The sequence below is a fragment of the Gadus macrocephalus genome, chromosome 7 (assembly GCF_031168955.1).
Source record: "Gadus macrocephalus chromosome 7, ASM3116895v1".
In the NCBI taxonomy this organism is placed as follows: domain Eukaryota; kingdom Metazoa; phylum Chordata; class Actinopteri; order Gadiformes; family Gadidae; genus Gadus; species Gadus macrocephalus.
Genome location: NC_082388.1, coordinates 2,711,788 through 2,732,591, shown reverse-complemented (window position 1 = coordinate 2,732,591; position 20,804 = coordinate 2,711,788). Strand labels below are relative to the sequence as shown.

General features: G+C 45.1%; 2 protein-coding genes across 8 annotated transcripts in view; both read left to right on the top strand.

Moving 5' to 3' along the window:
• LOC132460631 (zinc finger protein 431-like) overlaps nt 1–20,804 on the top strand; it is a 153,890-nt gene that overhangs the window by 114,128 nt on the left and 18,958 nt on the right. For 2 of the 7 annotated variants that reach the window (XM_060055375.1, XM_060055372.1), the window contains exon 2: nt 8,604–8,667. The exons of 4 other annotated variants lie outside the window; for them this stretch is intronic. In XM_060055375.1, coding sequence (XP_059911358.1) covers nt 8,604–8,667 — 64 coding nt within the window. Of the gene's footprint in view, nt 1–7,854; nt 8,139–8,603; nt 8,668–20,804 lie in introns of all 7 variants that reach the window. One more of the 7 variants, XM_060055371.1, reaches the window with a different exon arrangement.
• On the top strand, nt 9,184–12,196 carry LOC132460748 (zinc finger protein 271-like). Its single transcript, XM_060055634.1, has 2 exons — nt 9,184–10,762; nt 11,236–12,196. The coding sequence occupies exons 1-2, from the start codon at nt 9,271–9,273 to the stop codon at nt 12,051–12,053; spliced, it is 2,310 nt and encodes a 769-aa protein (XP_059911617.1). The 5' UTR covers nt 9,184–9,270; the 3' UTR covers nt 12,054–12,196.

The window sequence follows — 20,804 nt, the reverse complement described above, 5'->3', positions numbered from 1 at the left end:
GTGAAGAATGTGTCGACTCAACAGTCGATTCTCGACTCGTGCTCTAAACGACTCTAAAAATAGAAATCGATGAATCGTTCTTTTTTTTTTTCTTTTTTTTCAAATGATCAAAATACAATAAATCCTTCTCTTTTTTTTCAAATGGGAGACGTAGCTGTGTTGTTTTTCTAACGGTCACTTCTGTTCTGCTACACCGCTACATCTCCCAAGAGCGATCTCTTCCTTTGTCCTTTCATGACAATGGCATCTTCACTTAAAAGTCCGGTGTGGGCTAGTTTCATGAAGATTGATGACGGAACAGTTCAGTGTAAATTATGCCTCATGAAGTTTGCGTACCATTCGTCCACAACCGTGATGTTGAATCACCTGGCAAGGAGGCATCCCAAGCCTTCCAGCCAGCAAGGCAGCATCGCAAACTTTACGGTGAGATCCTGTGATAGCCGGCGGGCTGAAAGAATCAGCGGGTTGCTAGCTAAGATGATAGCCGGAGATATGCTGCCCATGAGCGTAGTAGAGGGGACTGGGTTACGCAATCTGATTTCATTTCTCGAGCCAACCTACACAGTGCCATGTCGCCAAACGATGACTGTGAGGCTGGAGAAAATGTACCGTGAAGCAGCAGCCTCCCTCCGCGAGATCCTGTCCTCAGCTGACAAAGTTGCTATCAACACTGATGCCTGGACAGCTTTGACGACTGATTCATACGTGAATTTTCGTTTACAAATATTTACTTGAAAACGAAAATATCTGATTTAGTGGGTGTAGCCTCTGTTAAATTAAATGGTTTTATGTCCGACTTAAACAATTTTGTTGCAAAGAGGAGGCGCGCTTCATCAACTGCCGTTCCTAATTAAAACAACGCTGACACATTTTGCCTATTGGGAATTTACAGGTTCACAATCCTGCTCTTTGATATTTTGTTTATCATCATTTTTATATCAACTTAACTTCATAAAAAAAATGCATTATTGGTGTGCTCCTGATAGCAACCTTTGAAATAGGACGGGTGGGCCAACTGGGCCGCTGTCTTAAAGGAATGCGCAGATCCTTTGAGCTCTGCAACTGCTGCAGCCGCGGGCCGAAAAAAGAGAAGAAATCTATCGATTTTTCGATTTATGCCTCCTACACGTCGACTCACAGAAAACAAGTCGTTTAACATCCCTACTCCAAACCAGAATGGAGATGATCGATATTCAAACTAAAATGGCTGCAGCTGATGCCAAATTGAAAGCTTTAGAAAGTTACGATTCAAGTGTTCACCTTCAATCCACTAGTGACTTTACATCACACATTCCAGGTGACGGAATGAATGCATATTTGGAAAGCTATGTGGAGAAATCTCCAGCTGAATTCACAGGACTGGGTGCTGTTCCTAAAACACCTCTCCAGAGAATGATTAAAGAGGCACCAAAAGCAATGTATCTCAATACTGGATTAACGGTTCAAACAGAAGCACAAGCACAGACTTCAACCACCGTTAATGTGGACCAGCCAGCAAGGATTCGTAATCGGATAGAACATGAACATGTGACCCCCCCCTCTCGATCTGCAACCTGGACTGCCACACAGTCCACTAAACACACAGAATTATCTTGCAAATTTAATCATTCAACAACAAAGACAAGCCTCTCTGCCAATAAGAGAAATGCCTGTTTTTAATGGTGATCTTTTAAGCTACGGTCCATTTATTCAGGCTTTTGAACATTGTGTGGAAAGAAAGACAGACAGTGACCTCGACCGTCTTTATTTCCTGGAGCAATACACATCTGGTCAGTCAAGAGAGCTTGTACGTAGCTGTCTACATATGGATGCAAATTATGGGTACGGCTGTCAAAATTGCTCAAAAATGACATTTGAATGTTCGTTTGGAAAAAAATCACGAATTCGAACTATTCGAATATCTGGTTGCCTATTTTACGTAGTTGCCGTCAATATGTCAATAATGCGACAAAACCATGGTTCAAATTAGTGGGATATATATATATCCTATCTATAGGACGGCGGCTTCCTGCTGGGCATTTCCTTACTTTAAAACGAGGGACATCGCGAACAGACAGAGGCTCATTCACAAAGCAGTTAGGCGCTTGTACCGCGGGAGTGTTTTTTCACATTCAAATATTATGAGGGACATCGCGAACAGACAGAGGCTCACTCACAAAGCAGATAGGCGCTTGTGTAACCGAGCGTTGGCACTTAGATATTTATATGACAAGAATGACACAAGCGTGGAAGGGAAAATAGTCTTGTTTACTTAGTACATATCAGAAGTCACCCAGTCACAGCGTGAGAGCTGGAATACCTATATCCAAGTACGGAAACCCCGAGGGGATAAAATACATTCGCTCTTCACAATACTAGTCTGTTACACTTGTACCGCGGGAGTGTTTTTTCACATTCAAATATTATGAGGGACATCGCAAACAGACAGAGGCTCATTCACAAAGCAGATAGAGGTGCTTGTACCGCGGGAGTGTTTTTTCACATTCGAATATTAATTTTCACGTTTGAATTCGCGTTTTTGGATACATTTCGAACGAATATTCGAACTTCGAATATTCGTTGACAGCCCTAGTAGAAGCTAAGCGTCTGCTGAATGCTCACTTTGGAGATCCGTATCGCCTCACAAATGCCTACATTGAGAAGGCCCTGGCATGGAATGTCATTAGAGCTGAGGACGGAAAAGAGCTGCACAGCTATGCCCTGTATTTACGAAGCTGTTGTAACATAGCCAGAGACTTGTCGGAGATGTCTGAGCTTGACACCCCATCCAAATTAAAGCTGATCCTGTCAAAATTACCATTCAAGCTACAGGAAAGATGGAGAGTCAAAGCATGGAACATACAGGAAGACACGCAGAGAAGAGCAAGATTTTATCATGTTGTGGAATTTGTTGAAAGGCAGTCAAGAATGTTGTTGGACCCAGTGTTCGGCTCTCTCCAACAGTCACCTGCTAGAAGCATAAAAACACCTGAACAGAGGAGGACTGTGAGCAGGAAAGGTTTTGCTACCACAATCACTCCAGTAGTAACTCATGCACCGTTGAGCGAGGAGGGAACCAGAGAACCTCTCAAGAGTGGCGTTCACAAAGCCATGCATCTTCTGCAAAGGAAACCACTTTATGGAATCCTGCCACAAGATTGCAGCAAAGCAACATACAGAAAAGGTTCAGTTCTTAAAAGAAAATGGAATGTACTTTGCTTGTCTTATTAAAGGTCACACAAGTAGCGCATGCAAGAAACATCTGACCTGCCAAACATTTCAGTAAAAACACCCGACAATTCTGCATATCCATGTACAACAAGCCTCAATCCAAAGGCCTTCTGCATATCGGGGCCACACTAGCCATAGTGGCCAAGTGGAGCAGTCCACCATCACCAAAACCAGAAGTAATTCAGTTGCTGTTGCATTGGCTACGAAGCATACTGGGGCCGGTAAGTCTGACTGTAAGCTTGCCATTGTGCCTGTGAAGGTATGTGTGGAGTGTGAAAAGCAACCAATTCATACAAACCTACGCATTCCTCGATCCTGGGAGCAATGCATGTTTCTGCACAGAGAAGCTGATGGAAGATCTGCATGTTGAGGGCAGAAGAACTGAAATCCTACTACGAACAATGGGACAAGAAAGAGTTGTGAATACTTACCATGTGAATGGATTAGAGGTGAGCAGCATTGATGGAACAGACTTTATGCACTTACCTGAAGTATTCACGCAATCCAGAATCCCAGTGAGCCATGAGAACATTGTTGCACAGAAGGACTTGCAGAAGTGGCCATACTTAAAAGACGTTCAACTTGCAGCCATTAAAGCAGATATAGGTCTGCTTATCGGTGCCAATGCCCCATGGGCACTGGAGCCTTGGAGAATCATTCACAGCCAAGGAGACGGGCCTTATGCTGTCAAGACCCACTTAGGATGGATCATCAACGGACCATTGAGTGGTGGTGCACTTACTGATGAACGTGGCCGACCGTGTGTCTCTTCCAACAGAATCTCTGTGGCAAGATTAGAGGAACTGCTGGTCAAGCAGTACAACCTGGACTTCCCGGAAAGGGCTTGTGAGGAGCAACCTGAACTGTCTTTTGAAGACAAGAAATTCTTGAAAATTGCTGATGAGTCAACTGTGAAGAAAGATGGCCATTATATGATGCGACTGCCCTTCCGGGATGAGAACTTGACCATGCCAAACAACAAGACTGTAGCAGAGCTCAGAGCCATGGCGCTGCGGAGGAAGCTCATGAAGAATGAGTCATTTCGTTCAGACTACAATAAGTTCATGAATGCAATGTTTGACAAAGGCCATGCTGAGCAGGTACCAGATGACCAACTGTCAAGAAGCGATGGTAGGGTGTGGTACATACCCCACCATGGAGTATACCATAAGAAGAAAAACAAAATCCGTGTAGTATTCGACTGCGCTGCATCATTTCAGGGCACCTCACTCAATCATCAGTTACTGCAAGGACCTGATCTGACAAACACACTCCTGGGCGGCATACTCAGATTTAGACAGGAACCAGTGGCCATTATGGCAGATATTGAGGGGATGTTTCATCAAGTCCGAGTCCCTGAAAATGATGCTGACTTCTTGAGGTTCCTATGGTGGCCTCACGGCAATGTCGACCAACCCCTAGTTGAGTACAGAATGGTAGTACATCTTTTTGGCGCTGTCTCCTCACCAAGCTGCGCCAACTACGCTTTGAAGAGAACTGCCATTGATAATGAGGGCCAGGTGCACAGAGACGTTCTAAATACCATTAGAAACAACTTTTATGTCGACGACTGTCTTAAATCCGTTACCTCTGACTGACAAGCCATACGTATGGTCAGTGAACTCAGAGCGGCATGTGCAACAGGAGGCTTTAAACTAACTAAGTGGGTGAGCAACAGCAGATATGTGTTAGCCTCAATCCCAGAAGAAGACCGAGCTTTGAAGGAAATTGCAGATGTCAACCTGGAGAAGAGTGAGCTACCATTAGAGCGCGCTCTTGGTGTGCAGTGGAACGTTGCATCAGACACCTTTGGCTTTAATCTCTCTCTAAAACAACAGCCTTACACACGGTGGGGCATTCTCTCAGTGGCCAACTCTGTTTTCGATCCTCTTGGATTTCTTGCACCTATGGTCCTTCCAGCATAGAGGATAATGCAAGAACTCTGCAGAGGAAGCTATGGATGGGACTCCGCCCAGAGATTCCGCCCGCCGTTGCCAAGAGATGGGAGACATGGATCGGTGGTCTGAGCCAGTTGACAACCCATAACATCAGAAGATGTTACCGGCCACAGGACTTCGGAGAAGTTTCTGATGCCCAGCTACATCATTTCTGTGATGCCAGTGAGGTGGGATATGGCACAGCGAGCTACTTGAGACTCACCAACACCAGAGGTCTCATTCACATTGCCTTTGTGATTGGCAAAGGAAGAGTAGCCCCGCTGAAACCGATCACCATTCCCAGACTGGAACTAGCAGCCGCAGTCCTGGCCGTTCGAATTAACAGAATGCTGGAAAAGGAGCTTGAATACTCTCTTCAGCCACCAGTCTACTGGACTGACAGCACCACTGTCATGAAATACATCTTCAGCGACACCATCCGCTTTCAGACATATGTGGCGAACAGAGTATCCACCATCAGGGATCTGTCAGAGAAGTCTCAGTGGCGATACGTGAGCAGTGTCCTCAACCCGGCGGATGACGCCTCTCGGGGCCTGACGGCTGAAACATTTCTGAAGTCTGAACAATGGCTACATGGTCCAGCCTTTCTGAAACAGCCAGAGGAAACCTGGCCCAAATACCCAGAGAATTCCATCTCTCTTGCTGCTGATGACCCGGAGATCAAAAAGACTGTTGCAGTCTTTGGCACAGCTGCAACAGAAACACGAGATCCGGTCATTGAATTCATACAGCACTTCTCTTCATGGGATCGCCTCAAAAGAGCAACAGCAAGGCTCCTGCAATTCAGGGATCTGCTCATGCATTTGAGCAGACAGAGAAAGGCCGCAGCACTCGCTCACCAACAGTCTGAGGTATCTGGAAAAGATCCAAAGATACAGACACCGGAACATCTGTCTGTTGAAGATCTTGCACGTGCTGAAGAGACTCTCTTGTGCTGTGTTCAACAACTACACTTCCGGGAGGAGATCTCAGCACTGGAAGCAGGAAAGATTACTGTTAAAGCTAGCAGCAAGCTTTTCAAACTTGACCCTTACCTCTGTGATGGAGTACTGAGAGTAGGCGGAAGACTGAGTAGGATGGCAATGCCGGAAGAGTTCAAGCATCCTGCCATTCTACCCAAAGACAGCCATCTGACCAGACTGCTCCTCCATCACATCCATATTTCGGTAGACCATGGTGGCAGAAACCAGATGCTTTCAAAACTTCACCAGAAATACTGGGTCATAAAAGCCAATTCTGCCGCCAGAACAATCATGAAAAACTGCATATTCTGCAGACGTTGGCACACTCCCCCTAGTGTGCAGAAAATGTCTGACTTGCCTCTCAGCCGCACACAGCCGGACCACCCTCCCTTCACCTACGTGGGCGTTGATTACTTTGGCCCAATAGAAGCAAAGAGGGGCCGGAGTGTGGTGAAAAGGTACGGCGTCATATTCACCTGCCTTGTCAGTAGAGCCGTCCATCTAGAGCTGGCACATTCTTTGGACACTGACTCTTGTATCTGTGCTCTCCGAAGATTCATGTGCAGAAGGGGTCAGGTAAAAGAAATGTTCTCCGACAATGGCACAAACTTTGTAGGAGCAGAACGTGAGCTGAGAGTCACTTGCTCTTTTGAATAATGACACGATCCAGCAGCGCTTGTCAGCAAGAGGGATAAAGTGGAAGGATGACTGCTATTCCAGACGGAGATGGAGACAGGTGCAGTACATTGCTGATCTGTTCTGGAAACGCTTTGTCAAAGAGTACCTCTCTCTCATGCAGGAAAGACAGAAGTGGAACGTAGCCAGAAAGAATCTCAAGCCAGATGACCTGGTCCTGATTGTGGATGAAACATCACCACGCAATTCATGGCCTATGGGGAGAGACAATCCCGGACAGCAGAGGACATGTCAGACGAGTGAAGGTCAAAACAAAGAGCAACATCTTGGAGAGGCCCATAACTAAACTATGCCTTCTCCTGGAGGCCTGAGTTGATTTGACTCTGACTGACCCTTACGTAGACGCCGACATTTAATTAATCTTTTCTTTGCACTTTACAGGAAATGAACATTATTTTTGGATTTTGAAAGCCTTTTTTCGAAGAAGAATTAATAATTTTTCATTGGACTTTATTATGCAAAATGTGTGGACTCTTAACATTTAAGAATTGCGAAATGCTCCATGTTTATTATTGTATAATTGTCAATTGGATATTATGGACAATTAGGGGCCGGGATGTTGGAGCCATTTCTGCTGTTTATGATTTATTTGTGATATTTATATTGTTTGGTAATTTCTGTTATTTTGGAATATTGTAAGTATCGCGATCTAGACTCTGATGTGATGTTTGGTGTAGCCTGTGTCACAGGGTGCTTAGTGTTGGCCACAGATTGGGTGTCTAAGCCTCGCCCTTTTTGGTGATTCACCTTTACTTACAGGTAACAGGTGGTGGGTTGTTTGAATGAGTTGGCGGGTGTAGAAGGACACAGTTTTTGACCGTGGTCTATATCGTGTTTGTTGCAAACCCTAAGTTGTGTACAATAAAGGCTGAAACTCGAAATACTGAACTTGCGTACTGAACATCTATCTACACTCGTCAAAGTGGATCCATGCGAAATCGCGTTGGATGCCACAATAACACACTTCCTCCTTTTATGCAAACAGTGTATCAAAACAATTACTTGGTCTTTTTTTTCTCCCTCTGCAGAAGACTGTGATGCCTTTGGAGACCGTAGCACGCAGCGCGTCGCCACCTCGGAGAGTCTGGGTGTGGACGGCCCTGGCTCCTCCCACATGTCCAGTCACAGCGGGGAGCTGAAGATCCTGAGCGTCTACGGTAAAGGGGAGGGCCCACTGGCGGTGGACGGCCATGACACCCTCTTCACCGCGTCAGAAGTGGAGGCCCTGAACTCGCTGTCTGCGGACCACAGCGCCGCCAAGAGCCTGGAGCGCGGCGAGCGGCTGGTCTGCCACGAGGAGCTGAGTGTGCAGGTTGGAAATCATCTTCTTATTCAGCATCCAAATGAGAGGCTTCCTCTGCTACAACTCCAGCACACACCCTTATAAAGCACACTGCCAGACCAAGCTCAATCGTAGATTGTACTTTGGTCTGGGGAAGCTGCTGTCATTGTCTTCAGCACAAGAGGTTTGATCAACTTGTTCAACTGACTCTGTACCCAAATGGCTGCTTGCCGTCGCTTCCCTGTCGTCATTGTGTTAAACCAGCCAATAGGGCGCCAGGGGGAGAACTAATCAACTTGGTGATTGGCTCCTCCAAAAACGTATCGGAAGCAGGAAGAACTGAATTGCGCTTCTCCAGACCCTTCTACAGGGCGAATTCAAATCGCCGGCAGAACAGGCTGGGGGCACCCAGTCTATCGTAGGTGGGGATTAACAACTATTCTGTGCAAATGAAAGAATTTGTCTTGCGTGTGTTTCCCTCTTTTTGGAAAGCAGCAGACCCCAGACACCATTTCAATAAAGGTTGAAGAGGATATTGGTGGAGGCATGCCCGCTGTAGGTTAGTAATACACATTGCATCCATGCAAGCAAACGACCTACCAACTGAGAATGTACTCGATTCTACCTACGCTAAAAAGCCTGGTCCTCTTTTGAAAAGAATCATGACCAAAGCCCTCCTAAAACACAAGGAATATTATACAGTTTATAGTAGAATGGTTTACATCTTCTTCATGGCAGGTGTCAGGAATGCTGAATCCGCTCTGATTCCCAGTATAACTACAGTATTGGTAAGGCAGGTGATCGGAAACAACAGATGACCTGGGTTGTGTCTTTATGACCTCCCCACATCCTTAAAAGGCGGAGACGTAGCGGTGCCTTTTCAGCTGGAGCCTTTGACCCTTGACCCCCCCCAAGGGGAACAAGGGAAATGCATAATAAACAAAAAGACGTTAGAAAGAAAGTGTCAAAATATACTTCTTCCAATACATTAGTGTGTGCAAGTACAGGCTGTATCCCTATGTGCAAATAATGAATTCAAACCATTACTTTCTCTGTCTTTGTTTTCCTCTCTGATGAAGACGGCAATGACATCAGAGACTGTAGCACGCAGCACGGCGACACCTCAGAGAGTCTGGGTGTGGACGCCCCTGGCTCCTCCCACATGGCCAGTCACAACGGGGAGCTGCGGATCCTGAGCGTCTACGGAAAAGGGGAGGGCCCACTGGCGGTGGACGGCCATGACGCCCTCTTCACCACGTCAGAACCGGAGGCCTTGAGCTCGCTGTCCGTGGACCGCAGCGTGGCCAAGGGCCTGAACTGCAGCGTGTGGTTGGTCCGCCTTGAGGAGCTGACTGGGCATCAGGGCCGCCGCAAGGGCCGGCCCGGGGTCTTGTGTGGCAAGGTTTTTCCCAATAATGACAATATGATCGTTCACATGAGGACAAAACCCAACGAGAAGCCGTACGGGTGTGACCAATGCACGAAGAGCTTCATTGGGAAAGTACACTTGGAGATCCACATGAGGACTCACACCGGAGAGAAGCCCTACAAGTGTGACCAATGCGCAAAGTGCTTCAGTCAAAGTGGACACCTGAAGAGCCACATGAGGACTCACACCGGCGAGAAACCCTACAAGTGCGACCAATGCATGAAGCTCTTCAGTCTGAACTGTCACTTGAAGAGCCACATGAGGAATCACACCGGGGAGAAGCCCTACAGGTGCGACCAATGCATGAAGCTCTTCAAATCGAAAACGCACTTGAAGAGCCACATGTGGACTCACACCGGGGAGAAGCCCTGCAAGCCCTACAAGTGTGACCATTGCGCAAAGGGCTTTGGACAAACAGCCGCCCTTCAGATCCACATTAGGACTCACACCGGGGAAAAGCCCTACAAGTGTGACCATTGCGCAAAGCGCTTCAGACAGACAAGCCAGCTTACGGGCCACATGAGGACTCACACCGGGGAGAAGCCCTACAAGTGTGACCATTGCGCAAAGGGCTTTGGACATTCAAGCCATCTTAAGAACCACATGAGGACTCACACCGGCGAAATGCCCTACAAGTGTGACCAATGCACGAAGAGCTTCGGACAGACAAGCCATCTTAAGAGCCACATGAGGACTCACACCGGCGAAATGCCCTACAAGTGTGACCATTGCGCAAAGAGCTTCGGACAGCCAAGCCATCTTAAGAGCCACATGAGGACTCACACCGGCGAAATGCCCTACAAGTGTGACCATTGCGCAAAGAGCTTCGGATATTCAAGCCAGCTTAAGAGGCACATGTGGACTCACACCGGCGAGATGCCCTACAAGTGTGACCAATGCGCAAAGCGCTTCGTACAGACAAGCCAGCTTAAGAGCCACATGTGGACTCACACCGGGGAGAAGCCCTACAAGTGTGACCAATGCGCAAAGCGCTTCGAACAGACAAGCACCCTTCAGATCCACATGAGGACTCACACCGGGGAGAAGCCCTTCAAGTGTGACCGATGCGCAAAGCGCTTCAGACAAAGAGGCAGCCTGAATGTCCACATGAGGACTCACACCGGGGAGAAGCCCTACAAGTGTGACCAATGCACGGAGCGCTTCATTTATAAAGCCTGCCTGAAGAGCCACATGAAGACTCACACCGGAGAGAAGCCCTACAGGTCTGAACAAATGCACGAAGCTCTTCAGTCAGAAAGCGCACCTGGAGGACCAGATGTGTTATGTATTTCAAGCACATAAGCTGCCCCCACATAGCAATTAGGAAGCAGGATCGAACACACAAGCTGTAATATCTACCCCAGCTACATAAGGCAGCATCTTTAAGACAGACGCGGAAGCTGCATTTGAGAGCTAGACCAAGCCCACTTCACATAAGCCAGGCCTACTTGGTCCAATTTCAGCGACCGGAGCCAGCGGAGGTCAGAGAATCATAGGCGCCCCGCAGAGAGACTCGGGCCTAAGCCCGGGGCTCGAAGTAGCTCACGGTATTACTCTCTACTAGTGTTGGATACAATTCCCTCCCTTTTGCTTCATAGTTACCATACCGAAATACTTAAACAAATAAAATGAGTTAAAAGAGTTAGGAGCACGACAATTGCCACATGAGGACTCACTCCGGGGAGAAGCCCTACATGGGTGACCAATGCACGAAGAGCTTCAGTCAGAGCTGCTATCTGAAGAGCCACATGAGGACTCACACCGGGGAGAAGCCCTACAGGTGCGACCAATGCACGAAGCGCTTCAGTGGGAAAGTAAACTTGGAGATCCACATGAGGACTCACACCAGAGAGAAGCCCTACAAGTGTGACCAATGCGCAAAGTGCTTCAGTCAAAGTGGACACCTGAAGAGACACATGAGGACTCACACCGGCGAGAAACCCTACAAGTGCGACCAATGCATGAAGCTCTTCAGTCTGAAATTTCACCTGAAGATCCACATGAGGACTCACACCGGGGAGAAGCCCTACAGGTGCGACCAATGCATGAAGCTCTTCATATCGAAAACGCACTTGAAGAGCCACATGTGGACTCACACCGGGGAGAAGCCCTACAGGTGCGACCAATACATGAAGCTCTTCATATCGAAAACGCACTTGAAGAGCCACATGTGGACTCACACCGGGGAGAAGCCCTGCAAGCCCTACAAGTGTGACCATTGCGCAAAGCGCTTCAGACAGACAAGCCAGCTTACGGGCCACATGAGGACTCACACCGGCGAGATGCCCTACAAGTGTGACCAATGCGCAGAGCGCTTCAGAGAGTCAAGGCAGCTTAAGAGTCACATGTGGACTCACACCGGCGAGATGCCCTACAAGTGTGACCAATGCGCAAAGCGCTTCTTAACGACAAGTCACCTTAAGACCCACATGTTGACTCACACCAGGGAGAAGCCCTACAAGTGTGACCAATGCGCTTTGAACAGACGAGTACCCTTCAGATCCAGATCCACATGAGGTCTCACACCGGGGAGAAGCCCTTCAAGTGTGACCAATGCGCAAAGCGCTTCAGACAGAGAGGCAGCCTGAAGAGACACATGAGGACTCACACCGGCGAGAAGCCCTACAAGTGTGAACAAATGCACGAAGCTCTTCAGTCAGAAAAGGCACCTGGAGGACCACATGTGTTATGTATTTTAAGCACATAAGCTGCCCCCACATAGCCACTAGGAAGCAGGATCGAACACACAAGCTGTAATATCTACCCCAGCCACAGAAGGCAGCATCTTTAAGACAGACGTGGAAGCTGCAGCTAAGAGCTAGACCATTGCCCACTTCACATAAGCCACGCCTACTTGGTCCATTTTCAGCGACCGGAGCCAGCGGAGGTCAGAGAATCATAGGCGCCCCGCAGAGAGCCTCGGGCCTAAGCCCGGGGCTCGAAGTAGCCCACGGTATTACTCTCTACTAGTGTTGGATACAATTCCCTCCCTTTTGATTCATAGTTACCATACCGAAATACTTAAAGAAATAAAGTGAGTTAAAAGCCACCCGTTTCATACTACTTTCAACAAGAGCACGACAATTGCCACATGAGGACTCACTCCGGGGAGAAGCCCTACATGGGTGACCAATGCGCAAGGCGCTTCAGTCATGGCTCCAAGCTGCAGATCCACGTGAGGACTCACAGCCCTGCGTGAGTCCGGGCTTCTCCCCGGACTCACAACCGGGGAGAAGCCCTGCGTGTGTCTACTACCGCCCAGTAGCTTGAACACCTGTGATCATGAAATGCTTTGAAAGGCTGGTCTTTCACCACATTAAAGATGAACTGAACTGAAATAATAAACATCGTTAACGTTTTAGTTATGACCATTATAAAAATAAAAAAATGACACAAAAAAAAGTATTTAAAAAGTCAATATATAGCTTTTTTTTAGCAACAAAAGATAATGCGTCTTTTAGTATTAGAGCGCCGATGACCTCACTTGCATGGTACAAATGTTAAACTTGCTGGTAGTTCTACCATGAGGACTCAAATCACGCGCGGCTGGCCGCCAATCACCAATCACCAGCTACCAATCACCTTCCTACACCTGCTCTATAAAGAGCAGTCTAATGTATGTTTTTGCTGCTCAGGTCTTCGTTCAACGCACCTCCATCCACCCCACCACCACCAGGTCCGCACGTCATCCTGGATCAGTGACGGGGCTCATGCCAAAGATTTACCATGCAAAATATTCCCATGTCGTTATTTAAATAAATCCTGTTCATACTTATCGGTGATCAAGTCTTTATGGAAGAACTAGGTCGTTGCTGCAGACTCGCGAATGTCACTCCACTGTTGAAAATAGTGATTTTAATATGGCTGGTTACGAGTTTGGGCCTGTGAGGGACATGCCTGTAGTGTCCGACTGCCACCCGGTGGAGAGGGATCAATTTCAGGCTCCAGCTCCACCTTCGGATCGTGTGGGTGTGACTGGTGTGCGTTTGGGTGCTGCCGGAGCATGGACACTGCCATTGAATCGGTCTGCTGCCGAGAGGTCCCGGTCAACCTTGACCATCTAATCGTTGGATTAGGTTGCATAACCATGCATCGGGCATTTCGGGTGCTGTGCGGCGAGAGAGGTTTTGGAAGTGGCCATGCTCTCTCTACGGGACGTCCGAGCGGAGACACTGTTGCGCCCCATAAATAGCAACCAAGTAGCAAGGCGAAAACAATCTTTCCCCCTCCGTTTTCCTTTGATGCTTCAGGAATATCTCCGTAAAGACGGACTCATTGCGGAAACGCAACGAGCTGTACAAACGCTGTAGTACCTACATATTCAAGGCGCTGGTTCTCCACAAAAATAAGAGGAGCGCATCAAGCCTGCGCGCATCCAGCCTGCGCGCTGTATAAAAGTCGAGGCAGAGATAGTTGTTGTTGTTTAGCCTTTTAGATTGAGTAGAAATACTTTTTAATGTACAGTTAGTAATTAAGTTGACCAAGGGGCTGTATTTAAAGCTACAAAAATAATAATAAAAAAAAAAGAACTTTCCACGCAACTCTAACGTCGCTTCAGGCGTCCACACGAATCCTAACACGAAACCGCATAGGTTCGGTTTTATTTGAAACCACCATGGGACCATGGACCTATTAAAGAACGTGGTTTATTATCTGCCTAATAACATGATTATTAAAGACATGGATTCACAAAAATATCGGCTCCGGGTGGACGGGACCCGAAAGACACGTCAGATGCACTTTGGGAGATACACCCGCGGATGAGCATAGATGCGAGGCGGATTCACGAGTGTCACGTTTACTTTAGGTGGATGTTGGAGGGTTACTTTCTGGTTGATGTTGATGGATGTATTGCACAGATGGATATTGCACAGATAAATCTTACTATGAAACTACTTCTTTGAGTATAACTCCCTCTGCATCGGCAATCGGGTAGTCGGCGAACAACAGGGTGAGTAGAAAGGGACATTTGTGGAACTTCTGTTTACTTACCCGCCGTAGTTTAATTAGCAGCTTGGAAACATAGATCTGTGATATCGTCAGAGTAATAGTTTATTCACTTTATGGTCGGAGTGCTAGCTTGTGGAGATTGACATGACAGGGGCTGATTTACATCGGAGGGTTAGTAATTTTTAAGGCTGCCAGCCATGTATTTAGGGCTGGTTTCCTATTCAAAGGTAGCCTGTGGAAATATTTGAATACCCCAGCTGCCTTGGCCCTATATAATTCATTAAAGAAGCCAGGGGCAATGCAGTATGATCCTCCTGTAGACCTGGTTCTTTGCTTTTCCGTAGCCATTTCAGCGAGCCTCAGAGCCTGACTCATTACCTGCTATGGCTGTTAGAGCCACAGAGTAGGAGTAGGTTACCATGCCAGTGACGTAGCTGATTGTTGAAATCCAACATGGCGGCGCCCTGTAACACTTTCACCCCTTCACCGTACAATTTAATCCCTTTTAGCAAGTTCAGCCCTTTTTATTTATTGTGCCAATGAGAAGGCAGACAATACATCTGTTATATCAACTAAACTTCAGATCTCAGTTCAGTTCATCTTTATAGCCCGCCTCCCCCCCAGCTTCGACCCCCACCAGTTTGCCTATCGTTCAACAGAGGACGCCATAGCCATAGTTCTACATTGTATAATAACAAAGTATTCTATTCTAAAAACAGGGTTTATATCATTTGTAAATTGTATATATTAAACTTACGCTTGATATTTCGACACTGTCATTACCTCTACCTTTGTTATTAGAAAAAGCCTGCAAAGTACAGCTGTGAAATAGACTGCAATTAAACCCCACATTATACATGATTGTGTTTGTTTCACTTAACTTTAGGCATGTCCTTAATGCCAACTACCTATTTTTTGACTTTCTAATTGCTCTCTTTCTATTGCCATTATTTTCTAGTGCATACCTTGAATCACAATAGGCAGTTAATTTCTTTCAGATCTCAACAGAAAATTGTTTGAATTTAACGTTTTCTATCGTTTCTATGGTGGTTGATACCCTTCAGACCCGTTCACCATAAAACTACATACACTACATAGATACATGTGATTCAAGGAGTAGGTAGGGGTTAGACAGTGAATAAGGATACATGTGATGAAGCAGTAGGTAGGGATAAGACGGTGAATAAGGATACATGTGATGAAGCAGTTGGTAGGGGTAGACAGTTAATACAGATACATGTGATTCAAAGAGCAGGTAGGGGATAGACGGTGAATACAGCTCCATGTGATTAAGCAGCAGGTAGGGGTTAGACAGTGAATACAGATAACTGTGGTAATAGTACGGAAGAATATAACCCTACCTTTTATGGTTAACTACGATTATTATTAGGCCTTTATACAACGGGTGGCTTAAATCCAGCGATCTGATTGGTTCCTAACTGTTGTGTAATGAGCGTATAGGATAACTGCTATGACGCCCAATCATTTTGTGCAAGTTTGCATATCACTCCGCGCCTGGAAGTAGTTACAAAGTAAAACATATGTTGAATGATGGAGAGGATGTAAATGTTGTTACTCCGGGAGTGAGCAAGGCGATGGAGAGACTAACGAAAGCTTAGGCTCACGGCGAGGGAACTGCTCCATAGGATAAATTGCCGGGGAACCGCTCTAGCCAAGCGGTTTAATGTACCGTGTCACTTTCGTTTTGCCATAATAGTAACCGTTGTATAAAAGCAATAGCTCACTTCAGTCTGTGGTATGTGCTCATTATACCACTGTGAAGGGGGTCGCCAATAATTTCGCCAATAACACAGAGTCCTATGTTATTGACGTCTTCTTACAGGTCTTCACCTAGCGCCACTTCCCAGCTAGCTGCTGCTGCTGCAGCGGCATGTTCAACGCTTTGGACGTTGCTGTTCCTGTCTGTATCCCCAACAGTAGCCGTAGAACTGTGTCATCTTTGGCTGTGTTGCCAAATACTTACCAGCCTTATTTAGCTTTTTAGGTTAACTTTAATTCCTAACCCTTTTCCTAAACCTTAATTTTATTTTGCATTTAGATTTGTCTTGCTTTGTCTCTGTTTGTGTATTGTTTGGGGGGTAGGTTGGTAGGGCCCCCCCCACTACGGGGCCACAAGCGGCCGCGGCCTATGCCTCTGTCAAGACGTGTGTGTGTGCCCCCTAGTGGTTCCTTCAACCAACTACCAATAAGAACGAATGCCAAGGGTTAAAATGTACCACTATATCAAATCTAACAAAACTATTCAAAGAGGAAATAAGAGAAAAAAAGAAAGTAATATTTGAACTGTATTAGGCTACCTAAGCTAAGGATCCTGAGGATCTCATTTGTTAGTTTTTATTTTATTTCTTGCATTTTATCGCTCATTCTTTTGTTTGTATTATCTATAAACATGTTCAATAAAAAAGAATAAGAAAAATACAGGGAGAGATTACCTCCCCTTTCTCTACTTTGCCCGCCCAGAGATTTTGTCCCGACCGCCCATGAGAAAATGAGCTACGACAACGTGAGCTCAGCACATATAGTTAGTGGTGCCGAGATGATGCCTCATGAAACGTCAAAGCCTCGCAGCCAGATGAACCATCAAAGTGGTTCAACCTCGAAGCTTCAAATGAGTACGCTAGGGACATTGGTGAATGAAATGTTGATGAAAGAAAGAGTTTCCTGTGATGATGTGATGTTTGCTTCGTACAGCATCAAAACATTTGAGAATTAAAGTCATTTCACTGAATGACTTTAATTCACTCACACTGCCTACGTGTGAGTGTGCCGTTCATAAATATCTCCCGAGCTCATGGTAGAAAACAAATCATTTGACAAAGATTTTATGTCATCCGGGGCAAAATAGAATGTCTTATCAACTGTCTACAGTAGCCTACTAATAATTGTAATAATAGAACTGCATGATGACTGAGAATGAGTGTCATTAATTAGGCTACATAGCCATTCAAGTGATATTGGAACTGGGTAGTGTAGTGTCTTCTTTCTGCCAATTGTGAACCCATATCGCGGCACAGCCCGAGATGAAGCCTCGAACGTCACACGCTACGTCATTTCGCCTACGTGAAGCCTACTCGATAGGGAGCTTCGCTGGGGGGAGGAGCCGAGGTACACACATATGGCAAGCCGAATTGTCATTTATTAACTCAGTTTGACTATCCGGAATTTACATTGCAGATATCTGCAATTCGGTTTCGCCTAGTCAAAACTAACATTTCGGATATCCGCAACTACATTCCTCCTATCCGCAATTGTCATTTCAGATATCCACAAAGACATTCCTCCTAGGCGAAATGACGTCATTTTCGCCATTCATGTCTATGGGGTTTCTCATTGCGGATATCTACAATTCAGTTGCGGATATCCACTTTGTGAATTACGGATATCTGCAACTGAATTGTAGATATCTGTAATTCCAGTTTGAGATATCTACAATTTGATTCTGACTAGTCATAATTCCAGTTCAAGATATCTTTAATTCACCTCAATTCAAGATATCTACATGTCCCTTTTCAGATATCTTAAATTAAGTTTTGACTAGGCGAAATGAAGTTGTAGATATCTCTAACTGGAGTTACGACTAGTCAAAATGACGTTGTAGATATCTCTAACTGGAGTTACGACTAGGCGAAATGACGTTGTAGATATCTAATATCAAGTTATAGATATCTTGAAAGGAATTTTGATTAGAGATATCTACAATTGTAGATATCTTTAACTTTCATTCTGCCTAGGCGAAACTGAATTAAAGATATCTTGAATTCGAGTTTTGACTAGGCGAAATGACGTTTCAGATATCTGTAATGACGTTTCAGATATCTGTAATGGCAAATTATAGGACCGTTTACTTTAAGCGGGAGCGGAGCAGCTCCTTGTTCAATCATCATTCACACAATTCACTGATTACATCGCTCCATATTTTCTCGTGATCTTTTCGATCACAGCCAACGCCATGACTGCTCCTTTCTTATTCCATTCGGAAATGAACCCACTTCTTCTTTGATTATGGCGGCAAGGGGAAATTACGTATTTCTGGATATCTAAAACGTAATGCCCAACACTCAAATGACGTTTGAGATATCTTTAACTTTCATTCTGCCTAGGCGAAACTGAATTACAGATATCTGCAATTGTCATTTAAGATGTGTGACGAGTTGAATGTCGTTTTCCGTGAAGTCATTGCAGATATCTGTAATTCAGTTTCGCCTAGTCAAAACTGAATTACAGATATCTCTAACTATCGTTTCGACTAGTCAAAACTACGTCACAGATATCTCTAACTGTCGTTTCGACTAGTCACAACTACGTAACAGATATCTTGAATGAAGTTGTTGATATCTACAATGTAAATTCCGGATAGTCAAACTTAGTTAATAAATGTCAATTCGGCTTGCCATAAATTATAGGACCGTTTACTTTAGGTGGGAGCGGAGCAGCTCTCTCTCCACACATCCCCTGTGTGTGGGCTTGTTCAATTTCATGGCATTTTCTCGTGATCTTTTCGATCACAGCCAACGCCATGACTGCTCCTTTCTTATTCCATTCGGAAATGAACCCACTTCTTCTTTGATTATGGCGGCAAGGGGAAATGACATTTCTGGATATCTAAAACGTAATGCCCAACACTCAAATGACGTTTGAGATATCTTTAACTTTCATTCTGCCTAGGCGAAACTGAATTACAGATATCTATGGCAAGCCGAATTGTCATTTATTAACTAAGTTTGACTATCCGGAATTTACATTGCTGATATCTGCAATTCAGTTTCGCCTAGTCAAAACTAACATTTCGGATATCCGCAACTACATTCCTCCTATCCGCAATTGTCATTTCAGATATCCACAAAGACATTCCTCCTAGGCGAAATTAAGTCATTTTCGCCATTCATGTCTATGGGGTTTCTCATTGCGGATATCTACAATTCAGTTGCGGATATCCACTTTGTGAATTACGGATATCTGCAACTGAATTGTAGATATCTGTAATTCCAGTTTGAGATATCTACAATTTGATTCTGACTAGTCATAATTCCAGTTCAAGATATCTTTAATTCACCTCAATTCAAGATATCTACATGTCCCTTTTCAGATATCTTAAATTAAGTTTTGACTAGGCGAAATGAAGTTGTATATATGTCTAACTGGAGTTACGACTAGTCAAAATGACGTTGTAGATATCTCTAACTGGAGTTACGACTAGTCAAAATGACGTTGTAGATATCTATTATCAAATTATAGATATCTTGAAAGGAATTTTGATTAGAGATATCTACAATTGTAGATATCTTTAACTTTCATTCTGCCTAGGCGAAACTGAATTATAGATATCTTGAATTCGAGTTTTGACTAGGCGAAATGACGTTTCAGATATCTGTAATGACGTTTCAGATATCTGTAATGACAAATTATAGGACCGTTTACTTTAAGCGGGAGCGGAGCAGCTCCTTGTTCAATCAGCATTCACACAATTCACTGATTACATCGCTCCATATTTTCTCGTGATCTTTTCGATCACAGCCAACGCCATGACTGCTCCTTTCTTATTCCATTCGGAAATGAACCCACTTCTTCTTTGATTATGGCGGCAAGGGGAAATTACGTATTTCTGGATATCTAAAACGTAATGCCCAACACTCAAATGACGTTTGAGATATCTTTAACTTTCATTCTGCCTAGGCGAAACTGAATTACAGATATCTATGGCAAGCCGAATTGTCATTTATTAACTAAGTTTGACTATCCGGAATTTACATTGTAGATATCAACAACTTCATTCAAGATATCTGTAATGTAGTTGTGACTAGTCGAAACGACAGTTAGAGATATCTGTAATGTAGTTTTGACTAGTCGAAACGACTGTTAGAGATATCTGTAATTCAGTTTTGACTAGGCGAAACTGAATTACAGATATCTGCAATGACTTCACGGAAAACGACATTCAACTCGTCACACATCTTAAATGACAATTGCAGATATCTGTAATTCAGTTTCGCCTAGGCAGAATGAAAGTTAAAGATATCTCAAACGTCATTTGAGTGTTGGGCATTACGTTTTAGATATCCAGAAATACGTAATTTCCCCTTGCCGCCATAATCAAAGAAGAAGTGGGTTCATTTCCGAATGGAATAAGAAAGGAGCAGTCATGGCGTTGGCTGTGATCGAAAAGATCACGAGAAAATATGGAGCGCTCCCGCTTAAAGTAAACGGTCCTATAATTTGTCATTACAGATATCTGAAACGTCATTACAGATATCTGAAACGTCATTTCGCCTAGTCAAAACTCGAATTCAAGATATCTA